Here is a 20,296-nt window from a genome sequence, read left to right as displayed (position 1 = left end):
AAAGGGAATATGTGTTTTGAATTTTTTTAAAATTAATAATCTGAGCAGGAATTCTACACATCGTTCCTCAACTTAATTTTTTAATGAATAGTATCGATCAAGCTACGATCCAAATTTTAACGATATGCTTCTATATAGGGCTACTTATGCTTTGTTGTTTTCTATGAGAAAGAAAGAAAATTCATTTTAAACTTTATTTTTATTCATTTTCTTTTTCTTTAGCAGTTCCACGGTGCAAACGAATACACTGATATTGTAATATACGTATGTGAACTCTGTTGAATCAAGGTTCGTATATACACTCCGAACGAGGAAATGATAACTGCTGGTAAGAAATTGGATAGATGCGTCAAAATGACTTCTGTGCCATCTAGTATCAAAAGAAGGAACTATTTGCACTTCATTTTGTGGACAACACTATACTTACGAGCGACGTTTAATGCATTTTTAAATATGTATTAAACATTTAAATTAAATATACATTTAATTTCGTCCTCCCTTGTTATCGACAATTAATTTTAAGCTATACTTTGAACTTGTATATAACTAGTTTAAAAAACACGCAAAGTACATTTTCACACAAAAAGTAGGAAATATCCGTGCAGAGGTAAACATATCTCTTTACTAATTTTGATTTTCTTTTATTTTATTAATTTTCTTGCTGTGTATTTGTTTTGCACTGCTTCTCTATACAGTTTTTCTTTCATTACGAATTGTCTTGTTCGTAATGTTTGTACGATTATACTGCCATCTGTGTAAAATATGGTTTAAAAGGAAGAGGTTAAAACCTGAATGGCATGAAGTGGTAAACTATCAGTAGTTGGACAATTGAAATACGAAATGTGTATACAGGAGTGTTTTATCTGAGGAACTGGAAGAGCAGTGTGGTATATTATATACGAACATATTCAAATACTTTTATATACGAATATATTCAAATACATACTGTTAAACGTGTTTTATATAATAATATTTTATTTGCTAATCCTGCTAGTGTTCTTCGTTTATGATTGCATTGAACCTACTTCCGAAGTGCAATGGGAGCACTTGTACGAAGCTTTTGTTGTAAAACTGTTATTTCCGAAAATTGGAGATTATTTGAAAAATGGGACTCCCGTATGTATATGCTCATTTCAGTGAGACAGAGGATGTATGAAGTGAAGGAGGATCCTCCGAAACCAGGGCAAGGAAAAAGTTTCAGGCGTATAGTACATTTCCCAGAAAAATACACTGTCGAGCCACTGCGTATAACAAATTTAGGAGGAAGAGATCCGGTTACTGGACGATTAGTTGCTAAAGGAATTGGAGGCGGTATTAAGTATAAATATCGATGGGTGGATTTTAATCGTGTTGGACCAAAGGAAGGACCACCATTGGTGGAACGAGTACTTCAAATCTTGGAAGAGCCTAGTCGAACCGCTCATATAGCATTAGTTGCAAGTGGTGATAAACTAAGGTACATTTTGGCTACTGTAAACATGAAACCCGGAGATTTAATTCGAACTTCATGTGAGATTCCTCGCATAGCTGTGAGACCAAATGAAGGTGATGCGTATCCCTTGGGAGCTCTTCCAATGGGTACTCAAGTGCATTGTGTTGAAATATCACCAGGCAACGGAGGGTATTACGCTCATGCTGCTGGTACGTACTGTACTCTTCTTCGTAAAGTGCGAGATCGTGTAGTAGTTCAGTTACCATCTAAGCGCGAGGTGTCTTTAAAACAAGAGTGTATGTGTGTGGTAGGAAGGCTGTCAAACGTAGATCATGGGAACACACCGATTGGTAGTGCACAGCGAAATCGTGAACTTGGAAATCGCCCGAGGTCCGGATGGTGGCAACGTAAAACTGGACGCTTTGGACGAAAATTAAGAGCACCTCGTCCTATAACGGTTATTGATAGTCGTTTGCCAGAACCTCCAGAGACTGTTAGGTTACATCTTTAGGTATTAAGTAGCAATCTCAGAATCTTGTTCTTTGTGTGTATGTAAATGTATGGAAATTATTGTAAATTAATGAGTTGTGTTTTATTCCTCTGGATCTTAAGGAAGAGACGATTAGATCTTAATCGATAAATTTTCAGGTAGATAGCTATGCCATTTGATTTCATCTAAAGATAAGTGAGTGTAGTTTACATGATTTTCCCCATCCTAATCCCGAAAAACAGTTCTTTTGGGTTGTTTACATTAGCATCGGGGGTTCCGCTGTAGAAAGTAACACTGCTGCGCAGTTGTGTATGCAGTGCGAAGATACAGTGGTAGCCTGTGCTTACTTCAAGCGAGTAGCATATTGCATCAAATCCGCTCTAAACAGAGCGAAACTAAGGGGTCCGCGCAAACCGTAGGAAGCAGGCATATCAGCGACGGTAAGTGTGCTGAGAAAGGAGTCAAAAAAAAAAAAAAAAAAAAATGACGGCTTTTTTTCATGGCTTAAAGCAGTGTCATTTCTTGTGTGTGCGTATGAGTACAAAGCTTCGATGCTAATGTACGTAAATTTTACTTTTTTTTTTTTTTTTTTTTTTTTTTTTTTTTTTGCTGATTTATTCCGTTAAGTCCCACCACCAAATAAACAGAAATATCTGGAAAAGATGTTACAAATTACCTAAGAAATCACTTTGCCTGTACTAGGCTAGGTGGCCTACAAGGAGATACATGAGGTGTTGCATTACTGGATGCAAATTTACTTTAAGAGGGCTGAGTATACAACACAAACGAACTTAAAAGTACGAACCAACTGGGTGGTCACTAAGAAGCCATTTAACCAAGTCAGAGCAGAAGCGCAGTAAAGGGATGCGTCCGTAAGGAGCAGGCGCGTCAGTGATGGTGGGCATAAACGAGGACAGTGGAGAAACTTCTATGATAACTTTGTATACTGCCCTCACATGGCATAATTACCTTATGTCATTTATATACTTGTGTAATTTGAAGTAGGAAATCCACTGACAATCAAACACACCCGAAAAATGTTTCCCTTTGTTGACGCTATTTCCCAATAACGTTTTAAACCATTCACTCTTGCATTAGATTTAAAAAAAAACATTAACTTCCTTAATTTCTCATTATCATCACATCTTTTGTAACTTTCGACATTGCGTCCTTACATTTATTAATCCATGCCTTTAACACATTTTTTTTTTTTTTTTATCGTATTCCACTGCACAAACTATAAACATTGTTACATTGCGTTGCAGCTCGCACGATATTCGCCATTTTCTAATTACTCCCTTCGCAGTGAGGTAACATCCACCATAGCAAAATACATCCGTATTCAGTACCACTATTATTCATAAATGAACACTAATTTGTGCCCTTTTCTTACTTTCACACAGTTCAAGATCCACTCTCAATTTCTTCCAGGTAAATTTTGCAACTTTGCAGATGTTGTGGCGGAGCTTGACGGAATTTAATCCCTTAGTTGTATTTAATTTTTCATTTCCAAATCTTCCTTATATAGATTTATACACATATGCAACGCACTTTTCATAACATCAGTGTATTAGTTTTTTTTTTTTTTTTTTTAATTTTTGAGCAGGGCTACTACTGTACATTATAATTCTTAACCCATTAGGCATCTGGCTTTGTTTTTTTTGAAAAAAAAAGTATCCCCTCGGAGCGCGGTTTCACAACTTTCTGTTGGAAAGGGAAAAGTAGGGCTACATCATTTTTCACATGTTACGAATTATTATTTTAGGTGAATAAAATACAAACAGCACTTGTATGCTCCTGAGTAGGTCATTCTAGGCATTAAGTTTTAGAGTGGTTTCTTGGTTAAAATAATATTGCCCTTGTACTTAATGTGTTAGCGGTTAATAGTAACAATAATGTACTCCTAATCGCAAAAATTAATTTCGCATTATGCGATTGTGGCGAAAGAAGTATACAAAGTTGTATAGTATCTTAAGCTTTAAAAAATATAGTTTTTGTTGGGAGTCTGATAATGAAGAAAAATTTATGCTGAAACGACACGGCGTTGCGTAAGGAGTATCCATGTTGAGGTCATGCACTACTGTACTTGTTGTGAAATAGTAAGCACGTGTACTTACAGGAATATACCTTTTTGATCGGAACTTACACGAGGGTTTGTGCAAGGTAGATGACTTCAGTACGTGAAAACAAATTCAAAGACTGAATTACAAAGCAGTTTTTACAGATAATAATAATAATAATAAAAGTCGAGTTTTGAAATATCCAAAGTTTTTCTTTTCCACTGGTTTTTGTAAGTCATTTTAAATATTAATAAACTAAAAGTTCAATCATGGACAGAAGTTTAATAAATTAGTTTAACATAATCCGTGACAGTACTTTAAAGCTTTTGGATACAAGGAAACTACACCTTCAGCACAGCTAGTGTTAATATTTTCTCTCTTCACGGCTGTACTGGAAATTGAGAAAAGGGGTTTCGACTGTTTCTATACACTTTTTCAGTTTCTCCTTGGATCAGGTAAGTAGCGTATCTAACAAGAACTTATTTCAGTGAAAGCGCCAGTATATGATGAACTTGCGACTCAGCATTGTCATTGAGACGTTTAGGCGCAACATGACGGCGGTGATTACGATTCAAGTCAATATCAACAACAACACCCAAACAGTCTTAATAGATTTTAGTATTTCCGTCTCTGGCACCATAGAATACTTGTTTTCAGTACCTTTATATTATGATAAAGATATTCTACGATTCCCGTGCCCAGAACGTGCATTGCATTTTAGGTGGTTGTTAATAAATAGAAAGAAAATTGCAAAGTATTTAGAAAAACAATCTTTATGAGAATTATCGTAAAATATCTTGCATATTATGGCATTATCTTTGTCACACTAACATCAAATCAAATATCTACATATTCATTTACAATTCATGCTGCAAATTTATCTGGAATAATCTACAATTATAAAGATATTGATGTTCATGATGAGAAAGTTATGATGAAAGGGATATATATATGTAAAGTATTCAATTTTAAACAAAACTCTTTTAAAAAAGACTATACATTCGCCGTGTAGCACGAATGTAAATTTTTTACAGTTTGTAAAATCGTAACACATTCTACACTGCATATTTTACTTTGGTTATTTACTGATTAACATGCTTAGAAAGAAAAATTAAGATTACGATACATTTTTCTTTCGTCCAATAATTCTGAATTGAGTTCGCAATACCACTGTGACCGCGCACACTCATAGATGTTGCGTGAACAATATTGTACTGTCACGTGTGAGAAACACGTTGCACAAAGCGCAACACAAATATCGGGAGATCCCCGATCTAGCTTTTATTCTAATATCAGTTAATAAAGAAATCTGAAATCTCGGAGTTTACCAATTAGAAAATTAAATTGTATTCCTTGAATTTTTACAAAGATGTTCCGCGTGCGTGCGCCTTAGACTGCAAATAAGGCGAAGTTTGGGAATTTTATATCAAAAAGGGAAGGGGGGGGGGATGGAGGTTCTTTTGTCGTTCCTCATTGATTGAATGAGTTTGAATGGGAGATTGAATGAGTTTAGCCGAAACTATAAGGTGTTAAACCATGAAATTTTGAATAAATATTCTCCTTACATCCTAGGATCTAGATTAGACGTAATTTCGCAAATGCGGTGATTTCACCAGATCACCGAAACTATTGAGCAGAGAACGATGAAATTGTGTATGTGTTACTCACTTGCATTCAGTATTGAAGAATGGTACAACAATATTCGGGGAAAGCGAAGGAAGAAAGCGGCCTAGGACCTATGAGTTAAATACCACCCCGGCATTTGCCTGGTGTGAATGAGGAAAACCTTATTCAGAGTGGCTGGCCTGAAAAAGCTTTTTGCACTTTTTCGACCGAGTGCCTCTACTGGGGATTGGGTGGTGAAATTGGTAGAAATAGGCTTTACGACCCTTGCGATCACTATAATTGACATGATGCAATCCATATCTATTTCCTCATCGAATCTAAAGGAAAGCTTGTTGCTGAGGGAAAAAAAAGTATGAAATTCTCCAGTTCCCTATCCTGTGTACAGCAAGTGATACGATGACAAGTTTGTAGTTCAATAGTAAGACATCCTTCTCTTCCTAATTTATGGCTAATGAAAGTCCTTCGTATGTACTTCTACATAAGATCACAAATAACAAACTGCGAATTACTCTGCAAACGGATGATGTTTTGCATTGGGAAATCAGGGAAACTTTTTACAATATGCCGCAAATCAGTGAAATTGCTATAGTTTACAGATGAGCCAGAGATTTTCCTTTTGCAATAATAAGTATTTACAATGGAAATGGAACATGCAACGGTAAGTTGATTATTAATAAAGCTTATTTCGTCTTAGAATCGAACTTCATATTATTTTTTTGGAAAATGCATGCCCATCTTCAAGAATTGACGACTTTTATTGTTCTAGTATAAATGCTTTAAAAAAAATTGTGGCAGACCATTACATGGAAACGCTGCATGGAGAGTGATTTTTCTAAAAATAATTAAAAAAAAAAACTTATTTGTAGAAAATTTACATGAGTATAGTTTAGTTGCGCAGAAGACAATGGAAACTGTAATCACATCACGTGGAAATATTCAGAAAGTTCCCATTATTCAAGATGTTAACAAACAATGGAGCTGAGCACAGAAGATATGAAAAATCTACCTTAAAGAATCAAGGCAGATCCAGAAAGAAGATAAAAAAGGTTTAATAAGTAAAGACGTTTGAGGATTGCCGGAAATTATAAAAACTTAAGCTTTGAAAGGACAAGCTTAACTAAAAAGTCATGTTACAGAAGAAAGAAATATGCTTCTTGGTTGTAAGTATTCCGAGATACGCTAAGTTATATGTTTACTTTAGGATGACCAGATTCTGACAAACGAAAAGGACGATACAATATAATAGTATATGACAGTTTACTGTGTCGGCAATACGCATATCATCATTCATTTTTGTTAAAAAGAAAAGTACTGAACAAAAGTATTGAAGGAATTTAACTCCAAATGCTTTGATGAATGACACAACGTGGTTTATTTTTATGAACCAACAGTGAAACTTTGTGTTGGACTAAAGATTTTTTAAATTTTTTTATCGATTTTCGGAACGTGGTGTTATTTTTAGAAAATTTAGACCGGCACGAAGGAACTTTTACTTAATTTGGTTAGCATCACTGTCATAAGTTGAAAAAGAAACTTTTTCTACCTTGCCGATATCTCAACAAGCCCTTCTCAGTAAAAACAATGTATTGTAAAACAGTGGTTTGTTGCTTATTCTCCATCCCTAATCTTTTGAGGAGTGTTAAAAATACACAGCAGTTCATCATTCAGGGAAAGAGTGCCTGTCATTCAAAATATTGTGAATAAAGAATGAAATATTAAGGTGATGCAAATAAGTTAACTCAGGACATTCTTTTTTAAAGGACATTTCACGAATTTCCATGCGTCTTCCCAACACGCAGGACAGCTCTTTGAGAAACAGTACTGTACTGCGAAAATCAGTACGTCTGGTCACCCTTGTTTATGTTTGTGAATGTTGTCAGAAGACTGATGTATTAACAATATCGTTACTGCATTATCATTGGTTGGTACTTATATTTTATCATATTCCAAACAAAAGAAGATTGACCCATAATAATTATTTACAATAAGAAAGTAATCTTATTCTGTTTTTATTTATTTATTTATTTATTTTAAAGGCGTTTGATAGCTATGGTAATTGTGTACAGCGATTAAAATATCGATTTCTTTCCTAAACTTTCGTTATAAATTGGTTGCGAATCAGAGAAAATTTTAGGGAAATCAATATAAGAATTTCATTGTGAACCATGAATATGCGTTATCAGAAGTTTCTGAAACAAGTAACAGTTCAAGAGCGTTAATTGAATGTTAATTCAAGATCTCAATTGAATGTTCGTTATTCGTAATTTTACGTAGAAGTATATACTGTGTCGGTGACTTACCATTACGCATAAATTAGAAAGAGGAGGAGAAGGGGAAGCAGATAATTCCATACATCATGTGTTTTCTGTAGCAACAAGCTTTGTTTTTCATGCAACGAGGAAGAGTCAGGAATGCCTCGAAACCGCACAATGTAGATTTCGTCTCTTAACTGTGAGAATTCTTATTGACTGTTCCTCATGATCTACATGTCCGACTGAAGAAAACGCACGCGCGCATGTGTGTGGATAGTTTTCGGCTAATCGAAACAAACAGCATACAGGTGAGCATAACAACAAGAAACTTCCAGGTAAACTTGATGAATCTGATAATGTATTTTATTTCACTAAGAGTTTTTTTTTCTTCGTTAAATTTTGTATTTAGTCTAACATTTCTGCATATACCCAGTGCATACATAGGAAGAAAATACAACTCTAAATAAAGCACGCATCAATTAATGACCGCCACCACAGTTTGTAGGAAAAATTGTGAGCGTAGCTTTGAGTATGACTAAGGGTGTTAAAAATAGAAGAGGCAACTGATTTTTCTTACGTCATCTTATCTGTAGCTATGAATCAATTTAATTGAAAGAGTAAAGGAGTTGCAACTGGGCCGGGCATCGAACTCAAGTATGTAGCTTATCGTCGATGGAGTCCAAGAATTAACGCGACATTTAGGTGTGCCTATGGAACAAAATATGTGCATTATAAACTAGTTAGTCGCACACATCAACACTAATGGCCTTATGCAGAGTCGTTCTGACACGTGATTAGTGCCATACTAAAGAGTTCAATTAACATGTTTCCTGCAGTAGTCAGGCCTTTATTATGACGCTAATCATACGTCAAAACGACTCTACTTTATACGTAGATTTCATTATCCAGTTTGCTTTCAAGTTTATTAGTATCTTCGTAAGTTTGACAGAAGGTACGCAGAGAGTATGTTTAGCTATGCTTTCCTGCTTAAACAGAAGTAGCGCGACAAATTTTGAATGCATGCTTTTTCATAACATTCCATTCTGTATTATAACTTCTGTTCTACAGCTTGTTTAAAATCCCTGTATATTTGAGTTTGAAGTCATAGGCGGCGCAACAGTGGGTGCAGCTGCACCCACATTAACTTCAACTTTCAAATTTCGTACAATAATCATTTCTATTTTGTATATTTATTGTTTCCTATGTTTGGATATATTTGAGTGACTTCTTAAATCTCTTATAAGTTACTTGCTATGATACAGTGTTTTTCTAGTTTTTTTTTTTCCTATTTTAAGTAAAACTTAGGGATCATTTTTGAGATCTTAAAAGGCTCAATATAGCAGAGCATTCTGGCAACAATGTTAGGATGCGTTGTCTCGTTCCAGCCTGCTCCCAGATTACAAAAATCCTGGCGGCGCCTATGTTTGAAGTAGCTGGCTTTTAATTTGTAACCATTTCTCTCTGGCCAGCATGGAAAGGTTTATGTTAATTTAGGTGCCGGGGATGATGAAGTGCATCATCATAAGAACCGTCTCGAATAATTCTTGTAATTTTTCAGTAAGTTAGAACTTCGACCTCAAAAGGTTTCTGTTTCTTTATCCTTGCACAAAACGACGGTGTGTTTGAAGGGGAAGCAAAATATTACCCGCTGTAAAAGATGGGAATATCAGCTAGTTTGAACTAACAATAAATTGATAGGAGATTATTGGTTAGTTATATTAACAGAATAAAGTGCTTTTGTCGTTTCGTCTCGTTGAAAAGTACAAAAGGACCCATATTTTCACTTGAATGAGCGTGACCCTACTTCTGGATCTAACACTGAACCCGGCAGTTTTCTCTCTTCATTGACGCACTAAAGGATGTTAGGTTTGAATGGGACGTAAAATATTCCCACTGTAACACTTGGGAATATTAACTAACTAATATAAATTGAGAATAGATTTTTGATTTAATATTATGACAGAGAAAGTACTTTCCTCGTCTTGTCTCGTTAAAAGCAAATCTAAAAGAGCTATATATATGTGTGTGTGAACCCTTCAGGACTCGCTACTGGGTCATGGAGTCTATATTCTTCATTCTTGCGTAAAAGGATGGAAGATTTGAAGGGAGTGTAAGATATTACCCATTGTAACGCTTGGGAATAATGCCTAGTTTGTAGTAATACTAATAGACTGAGAGCAGTTTATTGGTTAATTCTATTGACAGATTACAGTATTTTTGCAGTCTCGTCTCATTGAAAGAACCACAAAGGAATTACATCTTCCCTTGAGGAGGGGGTGGACCGAAGAAAAGTTTCTAGGGGGCCATCTCCATGGTGGCTTATATTACGTCTGGTATTTAATACGTGGTTTGCTATATTACGTATACATTTTCATGAGCCTGGGGAAGAGAAGATTCAGGCGCTCATGCACATAACCACTTCTGTATTCGCCCGGGGCCACGGAGCGTATACGTCTCTTCCTTCTTGCGCAAAACAGTGAAAAGGCTTGGGGAGGGGATATTATACAGTATAACACGTGGGGAATATTAGCTAGTTTGTAGTAACAATAACTTGAGAACTGATCATTGGTCCAATATATTGATGGAAAATATGCTCGTAACGTTTCGTCTCGTTGAAGGAACACAAGAACAAGTTACATTTTCACCTGAGGAGGCACGCGCATCCACTTCTGGATTCGCCGGTAAGCCAGAGAGAGTTTATATCTCTTCAATCTTTGTAAAACAATTGAATGTGGGAAGCGGCACAAACTATTACCTGCTGTAACGCTTAGGGATATTAGAAACTTTGTAGTAACAATAGGTTAAGAACAGATTATTGGTCTGATACATTGACAGAAAATATATTTTGTTCTCTCTTGAAATAACACAGAAAGAATTATTTTACCCTTTAGATAGGGGTTTGCGTGCCCTTTCTGGATCCGCCACTGATTTGGAGATCCATAGCAGTATGTATCTATCTTGTTTCTAAACTTCAAACGCTAAGCTTTGAAGTATAAACATGTTTTGTGTGTTCGTTAACTAATTGTAAGTCGTACAACTGTTGACTTCAGTTTAGTTCCTGTATGTTTAATATTGTGCCGAAGTTTTCTCGTTAAATATCAGACCTCGACTGTTCTCTTTTCAATATATAACGACAGAATTGAAATCTTTTATTCGTTATAAATTATTTTCGTCACACATTCATGTAATGTAATTCTCAAACATTCTGTAAATATGAAATTGGATAATAATAATAATAATAATATAAAAAAACGACTCAACCGGAGATCGGTCTTGAATTAATTTGCCAGTGCCCTACGACTGTGCTACTCAGCGTCAAAGTAATAATAGCAACTTACGCACAGAATTTACGTAAACCAACTCTAGGTCCCAACTGGCACCAAGGAAGAATCTTTCGTATTTATTATAATATTTTAACTGTAATTCAAAAATTCTATAAGACTATTATCGTATGTATCGCCAGCTCTAGACATATTAACTTCATATTTTTAATAGTTACCTGTTTTCTAAGGACAAATTTATAAATATCTCCTATACAGTAGATCCACGGGTTATGAGCTTTCGTTCCGTAACGCTGTTTATGAACCGATATATTCGTAAACCGAAGCTACAGTATTTTCCTTATAAATCCTTATAGTGTAAACACAATCCGTTTTAGCCATACAAAAATGGCACTTTTTACATTTTTAAATGCTTGTGTGATGAAGAATATAGGATGAAAGTAACATTATCCTTTTTAAAGACGAATAAATAACACTAAATTAAAGAAAACAGTAGGGTAGAAGGGGCGAATTGGGTGCAGAGGGTAATTGAGTGGAAAAGTTTTTAAAAATTATTTTGCATTTCAGTATATTTTTAAGGAATTTAATTATATCCAAATTTTGGGTGGCTAGATGTTGATTAAAAAAAGCTTAAATGAATTTTGAGAAGGTGTAATAATGACCAAAAAAACTGATTTGAGAAGAAATAACATATTTGCAACCAAGTTTCAGGTTTGTGTGTGTTTTGGTTTGAGTCACAATAAATTGTGCAACTGTTAATGTTTTGATCCAGATTTTTTACTGCTGCTTAAAAACATCATGAGGATGGTGCCGTGAAGAGCAGCAATCTTTAATCCTCACTGTGAGGCAGTTAAAATTTTCTTAAAACATGAGGTAATTGGGCGTATGATGCGGGGATAAATGGGTGCAATGCCTTAAGTAAACATTTTTTGCTTAGAATCCATTTGCTATCTTTGTTTTTTGTGGTGTACACTTTTGTTTCATAGTGCATTGTGCTTATTAAGCTATTTTGTTCAACTTAGGTCTCCAGTGGCCGTTGCGTATGCCAATAGTGCTGATGCTGTAAATAGGACCTGTTTATCAATCCGGAGTTCCAACACACAACCTATTGTAATAGTTTATATTTATTTAGCGTTAGTCTTATTACCTTCTCCTATGTTTGAATATCAGGGCCTGTTCTCTTGTTTTTTCTAATTGTTTTATGTTTTCGGCCTAAGATTTGACCGCTTATAGCTTTTTGGTATGTGATACATTTTGGATTAAGTTCACAGGACAATATACTATGATATAAACAATAAGTAGAAGGCTTGAAAAGGCATTCAAATAATCTTTGAGATTTAGAAATAAGTTACTCCTTATTTTGCTTAAACAAAGGTATAATTTTTTTTTCTAGGCCACATAAAACTATTAGTTTTTAAGTGGAATACAAGCTATATACACCAAATAAAGTTATATACACCAGTTTTCTCCATTTACACCCAATCACCCTCACGGATTTATGTGCACTGGCAATGGTTTTAATCATTTTGCACCCAATACCCCCTGGGGTAATTGGGTGGAAATCAAACCAACAACAATAAAAATGTTGGAGCATCAAAAGTAGACACCGAAAGCTTACCACTACCATAGTAGGTGCAGAAGAACCCGCAACATACAATCAGTTCTTAAAAATTAGAAAAACACCTATAAGCTATGAGGGAAAATAAGTTGACAAAAAAATACCTCCCAATTCCCTTCTACCCTATAAGGACTAAAAAGAAATTAAGGAGTAGTTTTTGATCACAGAGCTGAAAGATAAACACGCAAAAGCACTACAGGTTACGTGAAATTTTCTCTACAGGTACATACGTGTTACTTTCATATCCCAAAATATTGTTCGTAAGTCAAGGGAATATATTGTTCACTAAGTTTGATTGTAAATCGATTTATTTGCGAGCCGAGAGTTTAGTAACCCGAGGTCCGAAGACTAATCTGTCTTCTTCTTCTAGCAGCAATTAGTTGGAATTTTACATGTTCATATCATCCTTACATTTTTAATTCACTGAAAATCCTTAGACATGGCTACTTTCTGTCAAACTTACGAAAATTCTAATACACTTGAAAGAAAATTAACGTAATGAAACCTACAAAGTAGACTTATAGTGCCGATATGTGCGACTAGCTAGTTTCTAATGCACTTATTTCGTTTCATAGGTGCACCTCAATAAATACCAGTTTCATTAATTCTTGGACTCCATCGACGACAAGTTATATACCTGAGTTCGATGCCCGGTCCAGTCGCAACTCCTTTACTCTTTCAATTAAATTGATTCACACCTACAGATAAGATGACGTAAGAAAAATCAGTTGCCTCTTTTTATTTTTAATACTCGTAGTCATATTCAAAGCAACGTTAAAAATTTTTCCTACAAACTGTGTGATGATCATTAATTGATGCGTGCTTTATTTTGAGTTGTATTTTCTTTCTATGTATGCACTGGGTATAGACCGTAAGCAGAAATGTTAAACTAGATACAGAATTTAGCGGAACAAAAAATACTCGTATTGAAATAAAATACATGATCAGATTCATAAAGATTACCTGGAAGTTTCTTGTTTCATGTTCACCTCTATGTTGTTTGATTCGATTCGCCGAAAAACTTTCTACACACGCGCACGTCTTCCTCAGTCGGATGTGCAGATAATGAAGAACATTCAATAAAAGTTCTCCCAGAAATTCTCTAAATCTGCGTACGATTTTGAGTCACTCCTGATATCTTCCTCATCGCATGCAAAAGAAGGCTTGTCGCTACCTAGAACTTACGATGCATGAAATTATCTGTTTCTCCTCTTTCTAATGTATGGGTAATTGAAGGGTCTGTCGTATGTACTTCTACGTAAAATTACAAATAACGAATACTCAATCGAGATGTTGAACTAATATTCAATTAACGATCTTGAATTGTTCCAAGTTTCAAAAAATTCTGATGACGTATATTCATGGTTCGCACTGAAATTCTTATATTGATTTCCCTGAATAAGTAATTTTTTCTTGATCCGCAAGACTGTGAACACTATCAATTTATGGGTAGATTAGGAAAGAAATCGAATTTTTAATCGCTCTACACAATTCCCATAATCGTTCAACGCTCTCCTTTTTATTTATCTTTTTTAAAATACAGGATAAGCCTACTTTGTTACTGTAAATATTTATTATGGGTCAAATTTCCTGTATTTGGAGTATGCGAAAATGAAAAAAAGTACCAAACAATAATCATGGTCTAAAGATAATCTTTAATGTACCAGTACTCTCTAGACATTCAAAAACGTAGACAAGTAAACATAAAACCATAATTTGGCTTACCTCTGATTATCTAGAACCAAGAAACAGATTTCTTCTGTAACGCCTAGATTTTTTTTATTGAATTTGTTCTTTCAAAGCTTAAGTTTTTATAATATTCGGCTGTCCTCAAGCTTTCTTTATTTATTCAACTTTTTCCTTATCCTCTTTTTTAATCTGCCTTGATTCTTTAAGGTGTTATTCTTATCTTCCGTGGGTAACTCTGTTGTTTGAATAATGGGAACTTTCTGAATACTTCCATGAAATCTGATTGCATTTTCCACTGTCCTATGCACAACTAAACTACGCTCATGTAAATTTTCTACCAACAAGTTTTCATTTTAGAAAAAATACTCTCTACTGCAGCATTTTCATGTAATACTCTGTCACAATTTCGAATAAGGTTTATTTATTTATTTTTATCATTATAGTGAAATAATAATAATAATAATAAAAAAAAGCAGCAATTCTTGAAGATGGACATGCATTTTCCAAAAATGTTTTGAAGTTGTAAGACGGAATTAAGTTCATTAAAAACCAATTACCGTTGTATGCTTAATTTTGATTCTAATTACTGATTATTACAAAGATATCCGTAAAATACAGCAATTTCCTTGACTTTCGGGATATTGTGGAATATTTCCCTGACATAATTGGTCGGTCTGAACTCTGATATCAAATCGTCAGAACTCCCCTGTGACTGTATGGTTATTGTACGTATCTTTTGAGTGGGAGACCTGGGACTGATTCCCGGTGGGAGCTCATGTGGTTCGAATCTCAAGTGAAGCTGTATATCCACGTTTTGTATAATCTCGCTATTGAAAGGGATGCAAAACTTCAATCCGTTTGCAGAGTGACTCGCAGTTAGTTATTTGTGATTTTATGTAGAAGTACACTCATGTCCAAAATTATTGTCGCATGTCTATAAATATGTTGTTGTAGGAATATAATTTGATAACGAATTCGCCCGGTATTTCTCATAATTTTAGTGTATGTATAATCGGCAAAGACATATATGTGGAAAATTTCATGTCAAAAGAACAGTAAATAAGAACAATAAAACGAAAATAAATAAAACTTTCTTGTCCATTTAGCAACATTTTGTTTTACTCATTCTAATTTTCGTATTTATAGTTTTTTTTTTTTTTTCCTGTGAAATTTACCACAAATATATTTCCCGATTGTATACATAGGATCAGGTCTGTAGTGGAGGGTACACGGCGGTACACGCCGTATACCTTCTGCTTAATCTTAGTCATCAGAGTGTATCTTTTGCTTCAAAGCATATAAACCTTTGAACACGTGGCCTCAAATCATCGTGCTGAGAGTAAATCAAGAGTTTGTCTACAACGCGCTAGTTACAATTGTTATGAAGAATCAAAAGATGCACTTTGGAGTGTTTTTAAGTAAACCAGTGCAAATAGCTCCAGAAGAAAACTGTAATGTTGAATGTAAATAATAAAATCTTTAAGGTAACGTTATTTGTTCAAGCTTTTAAAAATATTTTACCAGTTTCATTTAATTATTAAGAGTTTTCATGTGATAAGTGTGGAGTAGGTGTGAGTTTAGCGGTGTGAATAGCTTCAGAGGAAGGAATTTATTATTCCAGAGGAAGTTAATGGTATTCAAACTACTTTGTTCAAGCTTTCTATGTTTCGCGTTGTTATTACTGATATTTAAGATATTAAAAAAAAAAAAAAAAGTGTTTTAGTGACAAGTCTGAGGACAATTAAAAGTTGCACTTTTGAGTTTTGCTGAGCAAACAGACTCAAATAGCTTCCGGAGAAGATTTTATCAAGATTAGTATCACGTCTTATATTTTATCGAAGGTTTTCCTTGTTACTGATGTTATTAGCAACTATTATTTGGATATTATACAGGAAGGAACCAAAACACATAATTGTTAGTTTTAGGATGAAAGAATAGATTGATGTGAAATGGTACATATTTGGTCTCAGAGGATGTACAAGCGTTTTGAAAGTCGATGGCTATGATATTTCCATTACTTAAAACCTTGTTCTCTGCTGAAGAGAAACAAACTTGTTTGATACTTTTAAACTAAGGTATATGAATATTTTTCAATATCACGCCAATGTTAATGCATAACTTTGAGTACTGGTAACACAGAACATATTAACTGAAATGTCATTTCATGTCTTAATGATTTTATAGAATTGAACTAGCCTTTGGCTATATGGGGGCCTATGGTATTTGCTCGCCCTATGGACTCGCACCTATTAAACCCACAATTCTACCGAATTTCAAGTTTGTTTTCCTATGTCAACTATCTAAAAGGTAAGATTTTGTTTACCAAGAAAACGCCCATTTAAGTAACATGGGAAAGATTTTTCAGTTCCCCATAAAACCACTGTAAAGGTACTGACTTAGGTAATGCTGACGAAAACGTAAAAAATGACCAAAAAGCTCTTCATTCCTCCTTTAGACCCCCTAAACATTAAAAATATTTACTTCTGGCGATTTTCCTGTCGGTTAGTCCCGGAAAGCTAAAATCGTGCCAAATTTCAACTTTCTACGTCAACCGGAAGTAACCCTTTAATTTACATCAGTTCATGTAGTTTATATATAGTTAGAATTTCGGCATATTTTTCAACCTTCTGACAGATCGGGCGCGATTTTTTCTGTCCCTACTCGGAGTGAGGTGGTTCCTTATCCATACCTACACCCATTTATGTTATCAATGGTGTGATTTAAGTAAGGAGTGTAGTCAAGAAAATAACATGAACTGCTTTTAGACTATAAAACAGTAATGTATCCTTTGTATTTTAATTGTATTAATACATATGTTATACATGGTTTATTTTAAAAAAAAAATCATAGATGATTGCAAAACAGCGTATACCCTCTAAAAAGTTTAGGACTACAGCACTGCATAGTACGAGTATTAAAAGTATCCTCCAAAACCATTATCAAATTACATTCTTACAAGAAGACAGTTATATATATGTATATGAAACAATCATTTTGGACATGAGTGTACATACGAAGGATTTTCTTCAGCCATAAATTAGGAGGGATAAGTTACTCCACAACGTAGTAATCACACTCCTTCAACAACAAAAGTAGTTCACTTCTGAAGTATCGTGATAATATAGTAAACCCATAAACTAAAGTGCATACTATTTTTTACGTTGGAGCTGCAATTTCCTGGTAATCACGTTGTCTGGAAACAAAAGTTTGAAGACTTTGACATCCTTACAAGCAATGCACATAAATGTATGTCATTAGACTTTAAATATATCATACGATAGTAATTTTGCCTTTGTAATACTGTCTTTTACTAAAAATATCTATAAACTAGTTTGTTTTGTTCATAAATTCGTGTCCACTTGAAAATCCGTCGTGTCTAGAATCCACAATTGAGCGCGAACATTAAAAGATATTTTTAAAATTTGTACAGATACAAATAGAATGAAATTCCAATTCAGAAGATACTAATTTGTTCTCTTAATTTACAAAGGCACTAACTGTTCCTAATATTGGAATGGACGCAGCTATCTGCATATACTTTTTTACCTTCCACGTGACTTGTTACTGTTTGCTGTCCCATGTTACTTAGCGAAATGACGCTCCAGTAAATGTTGTAGCAAGCAGAAAATTTGTCACCTGGTACATCACGAATCCATGATTATATATATTATTCCTCTTCCTGCACATTCAATTGCTGATACATGGTATCGATCTTCTAGTTTTTGGAGGCTTCATCGTGGACAGAAAATCAAGTCGTGAAATTTCAAAGTTTACGTAGCACGAAAACCTATGTAATAAACACGAGATTTCTCCTTCCTGGACACATTTTTCACACATATCCATGTTCTGATAGTCAACATCCACTGTCGACTCAGAATATGTAATAGGGAAGCCTTATCGATAGCCAGCAACAAAACTTTGATTCTACCAAGCAGTTGATAGTGTATGACGACAAGGGCGCCGATTTCTCTGTAAGTTTGAGGGGGCCCATTCAGATGAGAAGGGATATATGAGGATTTTAAGACAAATTACATTCAAATTATGTCAAATATTGTATATTCACAAATACAATGAGGGGCCCACATTAGCTTTAGGGGGGCTAGGCCCCCTCCCCCAGGATCGGCGCCCTTGTATGACGATAGTGAAACTAGTCACACGAGTGAAAAACTATTGCTACAAACGAAGGGAACAAAGCTTATTTAATGTACTAATTCTTGTACAGTCAGTGACAAAAGTTCCTTTCGTTTGATGAAATTAGTTTCGTAAATAACTTCAGAATGGAAGGACAATTTGAGTAGAGTTTTCAATAAATTAAAAAAAAAGAATGTAATTTTTTAAACGTTCTAGTCTTGAAACTCGGCGAAACTTTGTACGTTCCACCGTTATTTCCAAAATGAGAAAACTTTTGTCGCTGACTTTATATTACTTTGTTCCCTTTACTTGGAGCGATAAAATTTAAACTTTTACCGATGTGATTTCTCTCAATAGCAACTAATGAACGTAGGATTTAAGATTTCCTTTACAATCCACACAGGAGCAGCCCTGAATAATACTCGCTTTAGGAACAGTGACGGACAAGAAAAGGTACACTTGGACAAAGTTTGAAAGAAGCATCCAATTTTCCCTTCACCGTCGTTTCTTCACCTTTCCATTTTGGCTTCATATTCTATTTCGATTTCAAGAACTACATATAACGTCACACACAATACTTGATATAGATTTGAAGATCGATTTATTTACATTTCAGACAGGCAGTACAATATCTATTGGCCTTTAATGTGCGTACAGAAAATTTCGGCAGCTAATAAGTGTACACTTTGCCCGCACAAACTGTCCTATGACAAACTTAAGGAACTGACACATAATTACAAATAGCAACTTATTAAACTTTGCTATACAGTACATTTATTTATTCAATTTATTGCCTGGAATTTACGATTTTTTAATGTTTTAAGAATGATCACCACTGATGAAGATGAGAGTATCCATTGAAAATGCCAGGAATTAAATAAATATAATGCCGTATAAGAAAGTTTAGTGCAATGGTTACAGCGTTGGATATGTTCGCGTGGTTCAGGGTTCGATTCCCGTCCGGTGCTTCCCAATTTTTGGAGTTTACCCAGCGTCGTGAGGGAAAGTGGGGAGTAATGTGAATAAAACGACGTAGATCTAGAAACCTCCTGATACGCCTGTTAAGAGACAGGACGACGCAGCGCGCTAGCCACGTGTTCGTTGCTACACTGGACGTAGTTTGGCCGGTCGCTAACAGATGGCGTTGGAGCGGCTCAAGCCCACAAAGAACTGTTACACCAAGTGGGTTTGTTCAGGGGTGCCCACAAAGGGGGGCTATGACGCAAACTGCGTCATTGAAATATTTGGGGGGGGTTAAAAATCTATATAAATATGTTTGAGGGAGTGTAAAAATTAATCGAAATGATTTCTTTTTCATGGAAGAAAACCTATGAATAGACAATTGGGGGGGGGTTGCGTCATGGACTTAAGGGGGTGTGAGCACCGCTGGGTTTGTTACACGATTTTACTTAAGAATTCATACTCACGTACACACCCGAATAACACTCAAGATACAAACATTTCAGTGACAATTTTTGCCATCTTCAGTGCGTTAAAAACGTTACTCGAAGAACTAATTTGTGATAAACCTTCTCTCCTGTAGAAATAATTAATGGTTATGGATTATTAAAGCTTTGCTTTTAATTTTTCGTACTGTATAACCTGTGTCTTGTCTTGTGTGTGTTGTCTTTCCATTAACTGTATGTAGAAGTGAAAAATTCGACGCATCATATATACAGGGTTTATTTATTTATTTATTATTTACAATGGCGGAGTT

General features: G+C 34.9%; 1 protein-coding gene across 1 annotated transcript; it reads left to right on the top strand.

Moving 5' to 3' along the window:
• The first annotated feature begins 777 nt into the window (after positions 1-777).
• On the top strand, positions 778-2,013 carry mRpL2 (mitochondrial ribosomal protein L2). The gene has a single exon (XM_081768303.1). The coding sequence runs from the start codon at positions 1,038-1,040 to the stop codon at positions 1,941-1,943; it is 906 nt and encodes a 301-aa protein (XP_081624429.1). The 5' UTR covers positions 778-1,037; the 3' UTR covers positions 1,944-2,013.
• Positions 2,014-20,296: the final 18,283 nt, after the last annotated feature.

The sequence above is a fragment of the Thermobia domestica genome, chromosome 8 (genome assembly GCF_964235325.1).
Source record: "Thermobia domestica chromosome 8, izTheDome1.hap1.1, whole genome shotgun sequence".
NCBI classification, from domain to species: Eukaryota; Metazoa; Arthropoda; class Insecta; order Zygentoma; family Lepismatidae; genus Thermobia; species Thermobia domestica.
Note: the sequence above shows the minus strand (reverse complement) of the source record. Positions and strands in the feature narration are given on the sequence as shown.

Bases quoted from the DNA above. Each gene is read 5' to 3' on its own strand.
- mRpL2 (XM_081768303.1), top strand. From the start codon at position 1,038: ATGGGAGCACTTGTACGAAGCTTTTGTTGTAAAACTGTTATTTCCGAA.